The sequence below is a fragment of the Hyla sarda genome, chromosome 10 (assembly GCF_029499605.1).
Source record: "Hyla sarda isolate aHylSar1 chromosome 10, aHylSar1.hap1, whole genome shotgun sequence".
In the NCBI taxonomy this organism is placed as follows: Eukaryota; Metazoa; Chordata; class Amphibia; order Anura; family Hylidae; genus Hyla; species Hyla sarda.
In genome coordinates, this window is record NC_079198.1 from 53,239,486 (window position 1) to 53,252,991 (window position 13,506).

The 13,506-nt window shown below is 43.1% G+C and overlaps 1 protein-coding gene across 5 annotated transcripts in view; it reads right to left on the reverse strand.

Moving 5' to 3' along the window:
- LOC130294653 (sacsin-like) overlaps positions 1–13,506 on the reverse strand; it is a 90,078-nt gene that overhangs the window by 50,491 nt on the left and 26,081 nt on the right. For all 5 annotated transcript variants that reach the window (XM_056544831.1, XM_056544835.1, XM_056544832.1 and 2 more), the window contains exon 2: positions 8,116–8,154. In XM_056544831.1, the coding sequence (XP_056400806.1) occupies positions 8,116–8,154 (39 nt within the window). The remainder of the gene's footprint in view (positions 1–8,115; positions 8,155–13,506) is intronic.

Sequence of the window (13,506 nt, forward strand, 5' to 3'; positions counted from 1 at the left end):
CTGTACCACATCCATGGGACTTGAATAAAACACACCTGCTTGGTGAGGGCCGCCTCTGTGTGTCTTTGCTTCGTCGAATCCTTTATATGTTGGGGCCATCATATGTTGATGACCCACTATACCATGTTATTTTATTGATTGCACGTTACTGTTGGATCCAGATGAACATTGTCTTAAATTATGCCAAGTTTTAGAATGTTGACTTGTTTTTGTACTGATCCAAACTTGGGTTGTGCCACTGTGGAGATGCCTCTTCAGGGCTATGTGTGGCCCTGTTGTGGCGCTACAGAAGTTAATGTAGCAGGGCCTTCTCCTTTGGCGGTCTCCGGAACAAACATCTGTTTCTCCTGGTCTCAAGAAACACTGGGTTGCTCCTCAAACTTGAGAGTTAAAGGTGGTCTTCAAAGCATCTTATAAAAAATGCCACAGGAAGATATACTCAGTGTCACAACAATTGTCTTCATCAACAATAAAGGAGAAATGCGACACAACCTTTTGAAAATACTGTCAGAAAAAAAATCCTCCTTTGGGCAGACATTCCCCAAACTGCAGGCTGCTGGAATAATATGCCGGCACTAGGAGAGCACAGGAATGCACAGTCTCAAACAGCTATGCATTCTGTGCGGACTACTCAAAGAATGAATGTGTTCAGTCCAGCGGCAGTAGATGCTCTCTAAAATGGACCGTCAGTCTAGCTTACCACTTCCCTCCTTTTCAAAAGATCCAGACAGGGAGGGTTCAAATCATTTTTACAGACCAAATGTGGCCAATAAGATGTTGGCTCAGCTTGCTCGAACAATTTGCTTTAGTGGAACCCATACTAGTAAATAAAAACTCTTCTGTGCCAAGGTCCTCTATATTACAAAGGACTGAGAAATCTTCACGCAGCAGAAGGGCATTTGAGATGTGCATTTTAGAGCAAAAAGGTCTTTCTACAAGAGTTACTGATAATATGAAGAATAAAAAAAAAAAAGACTTAACCACCGCTTTCTATATGAAACAATGGAAAGAATTTCCCTGCTGGTGTGGGTCATCTCTTAATCCTGGTATACCTAAAATACTAGATTTTCTGCAAGAGGTGCAGCCTTAGATTGTTATTTTGACACCTGCCTCACCAGACAAGAGGGATCAAAAGATTTTTTTAGGGCAACAACAAGATGGAAACCAAAAATGTCCAATTAAACTTAAATTACGGTAAGTATTATCAGCTTTAACACAAAAGCCTTATGAACCCTTACAATATGCTGCCATTAACCTTCTGAAATGGAAACCAGTTTTTTTTAATGGTATCCCCTTGGCTAGGCAGGTAGAAGAAATACAAGCTTTTTCCATTGAGAATCCTTACTTGAATATTTTGGACGATAAAATTATCTTTAAAGCTAAATTCAGCTTTTTTCCCCCAGGGTGGTGGTAAATTTACATAGGACATAATTTTCCGACTTTTTGTAATAACCTTAAATGTTATAAATAAAAAGACCTTTCATAAACTAGAACTATTAGATCTTGAAATTATCTATATATACAGACCAACAAAGGAAAACCAGTAATGAAAAATTTACTTTATTTAACACATCTGTAATTCAAAATACATTTAAAATATAAAGAGATATAAAATCATGGCACCACAGAAACAACTGCAGAAAAGTGGAGAGGGTACGGTAAGTACAGATACATGGAGTACAGGGAAAAGTACACTTATAAGCAGAGATGAGACCACAAGGAACATGTACAGAACCAAAATATACATTAAGTCAATTAGTATACAAGAGAAACGTTACAAGGGTATAGTTGCAAAAATTGGCATAGGAACACAAAAGATAAGTTTACTTCCTGCCATGCACTGCCTACCTACCACCTCCAACCCCAACGTACGTTTTGCTTGTGCTTCGTCAGGGAGAAATCCATGCAGAAAAGACTTCAACCTTTTTATCTAATTTTAACCCCTTGGGGACGGAGCCCATTATGACCCTAAGGACGGGAGCATTTTTTTGCAATTCTCACCACTGTCACTTTATGCATTAATAACTCTGGGATGCTTTTACTTATAAATTTGATTATGAGTGTTTTTTTCATGACATATTCTACTTTATGTTAGTGGTAAATTTTCATCGATACTTGCATAAATTTCATGAAAATTTTTAAAATTTAGCATTTTTATAACGTTGACGCTCTCTGCTTGTAAGGAAAATAGACATACCAAATAAATTATATATTGATTAACATATACAATGGGGGACATTTACTAATCTAGTCTATTCTGGGTATGCTTATAGACCAGCGTATGTGGTAGTCTCCTGTCTATTGTGCTCCTAATTTATCAAAGGTCTCACAGCCCTTGATAAATTCTGTGCTCAGACTTTAAGGTCTACAGCTTTAACTGCATTTAGACCTGCTCCAACATGGTCTGACATTTCAGCGTATTTTGGGCAGATGCAACTTGTCGCACAAAAGTCGCACTTGATAAATTCAGCACCAATGCATTTTCCAATGCATTTCCGTCTAAAATAGACTTGAATGCATCATGTTCTAAAAATCCTCTACAGCAAAAGTCGCAGAAAAGTCGCACATATTTTGACTGCGACTTTCTGTGCGACAAATTTAGACAGGAAAAACCAGTCTAAATCCTTTGATAAATCTCCCCCAATATGTCTACTTTATGTTGAAATTATAAAGTTGACATGTTTTTACTTTTTGAAGACATTAGAGGGCTTCAAAGTTTAGCAGCAATTTTCCAATTTTTCAAGTACATTTCAAAATCTGAATTTTTCAGGGATCAGTTCAGTTTTGAAATGAATTTGAGAGTCTTTGTCTTAGAAATACCCCATAATGGACCCCATTATGAAAACTGCACCCCTCAAAGTATTCAAAATGACATTCAGAAAGTTTGTTAACCCTTTAGGTGTTTCACAGGAATAGCAGCAAAGTGGAGGCGAAAATTCAAAATCTGCATTTTTTTTAAACTAACGTTCTTGTAGACCCATATTTTTTATTTTTACAAGGGGTAAAAGGAGAAAAAGCCCCCCCAAAATTTGTAACCCAATTTCTCTTGAGTAAGGAAATACCTCATATGTGGATGTAAAGTGCTTTGTGGGTGCACTAAAGGGCTCAGAAGAGAAGGAGCGACAATGGGATTTTGGAGAGCGAATTTTGCTGAAATGGTTTTTGGGGGCATGTCGCATTTAGGAAGCCCCCATGGTGCCAGAACAGCAAACACCCCCCCACATGGCATACTATTTGGAAAACTACACCCCTCAAGGAACGTAACAAGTGGTACAATGAGCCTTAACACCCCACAGGTGTTTGACGAATTTTCAATAAAGTTGGACATGAAAATGTAAATTAAATTTTTTTTTACTAAAAAGCTAAATGTTACCCCAAATTTTTCATTTTCACAAGGGGTAATAGTTGAAAATGTCCCCCAAAATTGTAAACCCCCATTTCTCTCCAGTAAGGAAATACCTCATATGTGGATTTAAAGTGATCTGCGGGTGCACTAGAGGGCTCAGAATAGACAGAGCGACATTGGGCTTTTGGAAAGAGAATTTTGCTGAAATGGTTTTTGGGGGCATGTCGCATTTAGGGAGCCCCCATGGTGCCATAACAGCGAAAAACACCCCACATGGTGCACTCTTTGGGAAACTACACCCCTCAAGGAACGTAACAAGGAGTGCAGTGAGCATTTACACCCCACTGGCGTTTGACAGATCTTTCTAACAGTGGTCTGTCCAAATGAAAAATTTAATTTTTCCTTTTCACGGACCACTATTCCAAAAATCTGTCAGACATCTGTGGGGTGTAAATGCTTACTGTACCCCTTGTTATGTTCCGTGAGGGGTGTAGTTTCCGAAATGGGGTCACATGTGGGTATTTAATTTTTTTGCGTTTTTGTCAGAACCGCTGTAACCAGCAGCCACCCCTGTGCAAACCACCAGTTTAGGCCTTAAATGTACACAGGGCGCTCTTACTCCGGAGCCCTGTTTTACGCCCACATATGGGGTATTTCCGTACTTAGGAGAAATTGCGTTAAACATTTTGGGGGTCTTTTTTTTACCTCTTATGAAAATGAAAAGTATGGGGCAACATGAGATGTAAGTGTAAAAAATAAAAAATGTTTACACTAACATGCTGTTGTAGACCCCAACTTTAACCTTTTCATAAGGGGTAAAAGGCAAAAAAGCCACCAAAAATTTGTAGTGCAATTTCTCCCGAGTACGGAGATACCTCATATGTGGCCCTAAACTGTTTCCTTGAAATACGACAGGGCTCCGAAGTGAGAGAGTGCCATGCGCATTTGAGACTTAAATTAGGGATTTTCATAGGGGTGTACCCGGATGCAAGCATTACAATTGCCTCCGATGCCAAAACAACTGTACGTCAGTTTTCCCCAAACAGCGTGCACCCAGCTGTTGCAAAACTCCCAACATGTCTGGACAGTCAATGGTTCAGTTTTGGAAAATTGACGAACAAGACGTTTTTTATTTTTATTGGGGGGGGTAACAGTGTAAGGGTGTATATGTAGTGTTTTACTCGATATTTAGGGTTAGTGTAGTGTAGTATTTTTAGGGTACATTCCCACGGGCGGGGGTTTACAGTGTGTTTCCCGCTGCAGTGGAAAGTTTGCCGCATCTCAAACTTGATGCGGGAAACTTGCTGTAAACCCCCCGCCGGTGTGAATGTACAACTTCCAGCATGCACTGACATACCGTGCATGCTGGGAGTTGTAGTTATGCAACAGCTGGAGGCACATTGGTTGGGATTGGAAAACACTGAGTTAGGTAACAGACTACCACAATGTTTCCCCACCACTGTCTGTTTCCTAACTCAGTGTTTCCCAACCCATGTGCCTCCAGCTGTTGCAAAACTACAACTCCCAGCATGCATGGTCTGTCAGTGCATGCTTGGAGTTATAGTTTTGCAACAGCAGGAGACACATGGGTTAGGAAACACTGAGTTAAGAAAAATTCAATGTTTCCCAACCAGTGTGCCTCCAGTTGTTGCAGTACTACAACTTCCAGCATGCCCAGACAGCCGAAGGACATGTTAGGAGTTGTAGTTATGCAACAACTGGAGGAGAACAGTTTGGAGACCACTGTGTAGTGGTCTCCAAACGGTAGCCCTCCAGATGTTCCAAAACTTCAACTCCAAGCATGCCCAGACTGCCCAGGCATGCTGGGAGTTGTAGTTCGGCAACATCTGAAGGGCCAAATGTTGCTGAATTACAACTCCCAGCATGCCTGGACAGTCTCGGCATGCTTTAAATTGACATTTGGAGCGCTACAGTTTGGACACCACTGTATAATGGTCTCCAAACTGTGCCCTTCCAGATGTTGCAAAACTACAACTCCCAGCATGCTGAGACTGTACAGGCATGCTGGGAGTTGTAGTTCTGCAACATCTGAAGGGACAGATGTTACATTACTACAACTCCTAGCATGTCTGGACAGTCTGGGCATGCTGAGAGTTGTAGTTTTCAACATCTGGAAGGACACAGTTTGGAGGCCACTGCACAGTGGTCTCCAAACTGTGGCCCTCCAAATGTTGCAAAACTACAATTCCGAGCATGCCCAGACAGCCAAAGGCTGTTTGAGCATGCTGGGAGTTGTAGTTTTGAAACTCCTAGAAACTGCAGTGAAGATCACTTTACAGCGATCTTCACTGCAGCATCACTTGCCTGCCGCCGGTCCCTGGTCCCCGCGTGATCGGAGGTAACTTCCGCCGTTCCCTGCCACATCCACGGCCCCCGTACCTCGCCGCCATCTTTGCCCCGCTCTGCCCCGATCCTAATCGGCCAATCGCAGGGGATAAGAGGAGGTGGCATCCCTGCCACCTCACTCCTATCCTTCAGGATGGTCGGAGCTGTCTCTGACATCTCCGATCATCCCTATTTTCACAGCTATCGGGTCATCAGAGACCCGATCAGCCCGGAATCTCAGGACCCCCCTTAGGCATTTGCATGGGATGCCTGCTGAATTTCAGCAGGCATCCCAGTCCGATCCCTGCCTGCCGCGCGGCGGGGACCAAAATTCCCACAGGCATACAGGTACGCCCTCCGTCCTTAGGTATTAGGATGCGAGGGAGTACCTGTACGCCCTTCGTCCCCAAGAGGTTAAAAGACCTAATAAAGGGAAAAGGGCATTAAAAATCCATCTCTAGATGGCTAAAAATCAGCTATTGGGAAAGCTTATAAATCTTTAGACATCGATGTACCAAAAGGATTGAGGGCGCATTCAAGTCCATAAGGACAGCACTCATTTATTCCTGCCCATAGTGTATTGCTTACTTGTAACCACTGAAGAGTTGTAAGGGAAGGGCCTTTTTAATACATCTCTTTACTTCCTGTTCCTATTAGTATAACATGAACAATTTCATGTTGTGGGGCCGTCTTAATGGTTTTAGAAAAAACAATGTTATTTTTCTAACTTTCTTGTTCTCAGCATTTCAGGAGGCTAGACAAGAGTTAGACAAGAATATAAAGGGAGATGTATCAAAACCTGTGTAGATGAAGAATGGTGCCGTTGTCCATAGCAATCAGATTGCTTTTATTTAAAAAAAAAAACTCTCAAAATCTAATTGGTTGCTATATGCAACTACACCACTCTTCCTCTACACAGGTTTTGATAAATGTCCCCCATAGTGCTAGAAAAAGTATACTGGACTAAACAGACTGATACAACTGAGCTGATGATTTACACAGTACAGTAGTAGATGACATGAAAAGGTAGAGAGGGTTACTGATGTGCGGAGTTCCCAAGGTGAGCGGAAAGGAAATAAACAGCAGCAGCGCAGCAAGGAAGGGGTGACACTAAGCTCTGAGCTGCTATTGATGATGTTGCTGCTGAGAAGATGAAGTGTGGGGTTAGCAGGGGGTATTTAGTATTTACTTCAAGGACAGCTGCATTGAGCTTTATTGGTGGTCAGAGATAAGTGAGAAGACTTGATTTACCTTTGAGGAACACAGTGTGGATCTTGTTCAGCAGGCAGATTGACGTAGTCCGAACATGCTAAACCCCACTCAGTCCTGTAATTTGTCCTGATCTAGCTGTTACTAGGGATATCTCCATATTGACAACATACAGTGGACAGCAGAATGCAGAGAAGTAAGACAACTTTTGGTCAAGACTTTAGAGCTGTTTTTCTTGGATAAGGAGTAATTAGTCAATTAAGTGTTTTACAAGTATGTTAAGAATCATATTGGCTATAAAATGGTGGAAAGTTGTTTGAAACAATACTGTCTATTTAATTTATCTGTATTACATACAGGTAGATTAAATTAGTTGTCTGGGAAAATAAGATGTATGCTCCCGCGCTCAGGTGGAGCTAGAAATGAAAAACAGAACATACTCACCTATTCTGATTTGCTGCTGTGACCATCTCACATGCCTGATCCTGGCTGAGCAGCTCATCCTGCTTTTGTTTCAACACAGGAAGAAACAGCTAAGCCAATCACTGGCTGAGGAGAGTCACTGATGGGGCCACTTTCTTTGTGTTGAAATTAAAGCAGGAATTGCTGCTCAACTAGGTCATAAGTATATGTTTTCTTCTTTAGATTTTATCCCAGCTTAAGGCCTAACACATTTTGTTTTCCTGGGCAACTTTATAAAAGTGGCACCATACGGAAACAAAATGTGCCAGGGTATAATAACTTATAGATATGTGATCGGGTGAGCATCTAGGCCTGGACTGCTCTGTATATGTGCAGAGGGGATTGAGGTGAATAAAAATGTAGAGTACATATTACAAAAAAGGAAACAAGGAATTGGTGGGAAACAGAGGGATGACAAGAAGTCATGATATTTATGATTGCCCATGAAACAGCTATTATGCTTAATCTCTGGGATTGTGAGGACACATTGTGAAATTTTTAATCCTCTGCCTTAGTACACCAACAAAACCTATCCCACTTATAATGTATGTGTAACAGATTCTCAATATAAATGGTATATATATTTATATTACACACTATTTGGCCAAATGGTAAGCGAAGAACCTCTATTTTTCTCAAAAGCAGTACTGCAATGTAACAAGTGTTGTATTTCACATATATCTTAGCACTAACAGTGTGCTGCTGTAATTGTTTATACTATTTATGTTAAATGTTAGTATGTAAAAGCTTACCCATATTTGCTGCAGTGTTATGCTTTGTTTTCTTTAAAGCTGTTACAGAAAAAAAAAAAAAAATGATGTTAATATAAATTGACCAAATAAAAATCCATATGTATAATAGCAAGGTATGAACTTATTTGAATTCAGATCATTGAATTATTTCAAACTCTTCTCACAGGTACAACTAGATCATAGGTCATTTGCCCTTGGCCTTTACCATTAAATAGGGTTGACAGCTACAGTAATGGTAACACAATGTTCAGTAACACAATGTATAACCTTTGCTTAAAATCTAACTATTACAAAACACACAAAACAGAGTCCATATCAGTCCGACAATTTTTTTATTCCTCTATTCCAATGTGTTTCCTCCTTTATTACTCTCTGGTTTCCTACTGTATACTAGCAGCTGTAGCAATTGCAGCATTACAAGGAACTAAGGGTGTTTTAGGGTAGAGTCACACATAGCGCATCATATTTCACACAGCGAATGCACAAACGGCAGTCAGAAGAGTGAGCTCCCTGCTGCAGCCGGGTAGCTTGGTGTGTCCACTCATATTGGCATATATCCCACTGTACATCTGCAGGCACTGTGTCTACAGTGGGAAATCTACTGCCATGAGCGGACACACAGAGCTACCCAGCCGCAGCAGGAAGCTTGCTCTTGTGACTGCCATTGGCGCATATGCAGCGTGAAATACGTGTGACGTTAACCATAAACTGGATGGTCAGCCTTAGCAATATTGATCACTATGGTTAACAATTTTAAAAAGGTTTGTCCAGAGTTTTGCCAAAGTTCATATCTTGCTGGGGGTGGGAAAAAATAAATAAAAATAAAAAACAACTATAAAATTACCTAGTCCTGGTTTTGCAGTCCCTGTTCAGCTCTGTCCAGTCCCCCTATCTTCTGACTTCTTTATGCTTCTGACATGAGCACAAGGTGCAGTACCTTTCTGCTCAGCCAATTTCTGGCAGGAGCACTGTCCTGTCTCCAGTGATTGGCTGAGCAGGCAGGTCTTACAACAAGTGCTCATCTCTAAAGCAGGAAGAAGACAAAAGATTGAGGACTGGATGAAGCTGAACGGTATCTTCGGGTACCAGAAGGGGATTTGGGCTAGGTAAGTATAGTTCCCCTGCCCCAGGGGAACTATACTTACCTATATAAATGCTAGATGACCCTTTTAAAGGCTGTCTTTAAATCTACCTATATATGGACCAGCTAGTCTGCCCTTATGTAATTTAACTTTTAGGAAATCATAGGACAGACATAAGTTTTTAAGATATCTAAGGAAAAATATAGGGTTATCTCAGGAATGTTAAAATTCACTTAAAGTAGATTTACCAAAATCTTACACTGGAAGTTTATTTTATGCATTTACAGCTCTTTCAGTAAAATAGTATTTTCTGACGTTTTCTTACCTCTCCTCAACTAACGTGAGATTAAATTAAACTAAACCCAACACACCATGTACCTCAATTGTGGGCATGTGGTAATAATGCAATGAAAAGGTAAACTCCAAAGACCATTTACTTTGGACAAGAGGCAAAAAACAGGCATTAACAGTGCAACCTGCCGCTCAACGGGCAAATTTTGGGATAACGGTAAGCCTATCCATTGCCACTCTAAGTCATAATTTAACTTAGAAAACCCAAATTAAAGAAGTACTAAAATATATCCTTCAATTCAATAATTGAAAAAATCACCAGAATGTGATAATTCCAAAGTAGGGTAAGTATTTACATAACTCTGAACCACCAGGCTAACACTGAATGTGCTGGTACACAGAAAAAAACAATACAATACAATACAATACAAGAATTTAGGTGCACTACTGTGGTAGATGTATACAGTGCCATTGGCTATCCCTCAACACTGATGTTAAAATTGCCCGCACACCAACGCCAAGGTTTCTCAAATGGCACGGGACTTGGCGCTAAAGCTACCTGTGCGTGATAAGCAAAACAGGGGCCAGTGGGCAATTACGGCAGAATTAGGTCGACTCACAGGGTCCCCCCAGGTACCCTCCAGCGTGGCTAAGCACACATACAATGGGAGGAGGGAGGCAAACTGCAAGCCCCACCTAAGTTGGCTAATATAGGTGCATGGCCTCACAGGTGCTACCTTAATGCTGCCTGGAAAATGTTCAAGGGGCATTACATATGGAGTTTACACACCTCCAAGTATAAAATTTAAACAACAACAAAAAACATGGTTTCAAATGGCTGGAGGTGCTCAACCCCAAATGCGGTTGTGTATTTATACTGGGGGAGCAGATCCTGCCCTTGTAGTCCGTTGCTAGGGGCGATCCCCAGCATAAAAATTCATACAATGGAGGATGCCTGCAGTGGACTACAAGTGCCACAATAGAAACCTACACCAGATAGACGGTGTGAATGTGTAACAATTAGAACAATACAATACAGGAATTTAGGTGCACTACTGTGTTAGATGTATACAATGACATTGGCTATCCCTCAACACTGATGTTAAAATTGCCCACACACCAACGCCAAGGTTTCTCAAATGGCACGGGACCTAGCGCTAAACCTACCTGTGTGTGATAAGCAAAACAGGGGCCAGTGGGCAATTACGGCAGCATTAGGAAAAAAAAAACACCTCCTAATCCACGTGACACTGCATTTGTTCCTGAGTACATTTGAAATTTTTTTTTTCCAGAAATGGTCTAGACACTTGTTTATTCTCCACTGAAGACCCTGTTGGAATAAGTAGTGAAGGGGGAACATCTTTCATCAAACCGCCCACCAGAAGTTAAGTGACAGGCCACAACCCCTTTCTGCATAACCATGCCTCCTTTCTCTTAGTGCTGGGCGGTATACCGGTTCATATCGGATACCGTTTTTTTCCGTCAGACGATATGAATTTGGCCCCATACCGCTATACCGGTGGGGCCCCACCCCCCACCCCCGAATGAATTAGGGCCCACGGCTCCGCTCTGCCAGGGGAGAGCAGGATGAGACTCTGCAGCCTTTTGCCCGCCCGTTTTCTGCAATCAGAGCCAGGGGAAAGCGCAGACTTGTGAAACTGCATCCCCTGGCTCTGATGTTTCCCGGAGCAGCCGCGGGAAGCGGAGGAGGAGGTGAGGAGTGCGCTGCCTGCTGTCAGGGCTGAATGTGTTGAGACGGGGGAGTATGGGAGAACCGCTATCCCGGGCTGGATGTGAGGAGAAGCCGGCCGGTGTCTTTGTGTGGGAGCCTGTGTGTTCCCCGAGCTGGGGGAGAGATGTGAACAGGGTTCCGGTTGAGTGTGCGTGTGTAGATACTCGCTCGTACAGTCCCAGTGCTGCAGCCGCGCCCCTATTGTCTGGAAGGTGTCAGTAATAAACCCCAGTGTGTGAGCCTGTAGAGGCGTCAGCAGGAGCTTGTACAGGCCGGGCCTTCACACTGTCTATTGTTCTGTAACTGCAGAGTAGCCCACCATAGGGACCTTCATTGTCCTGGACACAGAACCCCATGTGTAGTGTTATAGTTCTTCCTTGGGACTCTCCTGCATTCAGGCTCCTACCCCCATAGTGGACTGTCAGTGCCTAAAGCAGGCTCAACCAAATCAGCACAGATCAATGGAGGTCTATGGACCTCCATTGAAATGTATGTGGAATTTAAAGAAAGTGGAAAGTGTAAAAAAAAATTTAAAAAAACGCTGTTTCCCCAACCAGTGTGCATCCAGCTGTTTCAAAACTACAACTCCCAGCATGGCAGGACAGCCTAAGGCTGTCCGGGCATGCTGGGAGTTGTAGTTTTGCAACAGCTGGAGGCACCCTGGTTGAGAAACACTGATGTTCTGACCCCCCCCCCCCCCAAATACCTGCAGTAATTTGTCTAAATTATTAGAAAATTTGGTTAACCCCCAGTCCTGCATGAAAAAAATAAAATAAATACCGTGAAATACCGTGATATCGTGATACAAATTTTTGGTCATATCACCCAGCACTACTTTCTCTCACATTCACTGACCCACACATGCTGAGGACATAAATGCTTTATTAATAGATGTTATCATATACCGTATTTATCGGCGTATAACACGCACTTTTTAGGCAAAAATTTTTAGCCTTAAGTCTGTGTGCGTGTTATACGCCGATACACCCCCAGGAAAGGCAGGGGGAGAGAGGCCGTCGCTGCCCGCTTCTCTCCCCCTGCCTTTCCTGGGGTCTAGAGCGCTGCTGTCGGCCCTTTTCACCCCCTGGTTATCGGCGCCGCTGCCCGTTCTGTCCCCCTGACTATCGGTGCCGGCGCCGATAGCCAGGGGGAGAGAAGCGGCGCCGACAGCCAGGGGGAGAGAAGGGGCAGCGGCACCCATTGCCGGCGCCGCTGCCCCGTTGCCTCCCCCCATCCCCGGTGGCATAATTACCTGAGTCCGGTCCGCGCTGCTCCAGGCCTCCGTCGTGCGTCCCCGGCGTCATTGCTATGCGCTGAACGGCACGGCGCATGACGTCAGAGCGCCGCGCCGTGCATAGCAACGACGCTGGGGACGCACGACGGAGGCCTGGAGCAGCGCGGACCGGACTCAGGTAATTATGCCACCGGGGATGGGGGGAGGCAACGGGGCAGCGGCGCCGGCAATGGGTGCCGCTGCCCCTTCTCTCCCCCTGGCTGTCGGCGCCGCTTCTCTCCCCCTGGCTATCGGCGCCGGCACCGATAGTCAGGGAGACAGAACGGGCAGCGGCGCCGATAACCAGGGGGTGAAAAGGGCCGACAGCAGCGCTCTAGACCCCAGGAAAGGCAGGGGGAGAGAAGCGGGCAGCGACGGCCTCTCTCCCCCTGCCTTTCCTGGGGGTATATCGGGGTATACACGCGCACACACGCACCCTCATTTTTTCATGGATATTTGAGTAAAAAACTTTTTTAACCCAAATATCCTTGGTAAAATGAGGGTGCGTGTTATAGGCCGGTGCGTGGTATACCCCGATAAATACGGTATTCAAACACATTTCATAGATTGTAGATGTTAATTTTGTACAGTGAATTGAAACATTTAGCGAATAATTTTCCTAACAGGCATGTATAAATTTGTAAAGTTAAATACATTTTTATATATTGATTAAAACATACAGTGAATAATTTTCATAAAAGATGTTTTCTCTTTTAAAGTACACTCAAAAAGTTAAAAAACTGTTTTTAGATATTCATTGAAACATATTGAATCATTTTCATTAAGATGTTTCTTTTGTACAATATCACAGGTCATTTCTTCATTTTACAGGGATAAACAGACCAGTTTGTAAGATTCGGACAGCTCCTCCATTTATGTTACAATTTTCTAATACACCCTTAAAAAATGTGTAAAAGCAGCTTACATAGACATATCCCAGAACAGCTGTATAAGCAAAGCATTTTCCAACAGTCAATCCCCCTATTTCTCACATTAGACACCCCTAAAAGTAG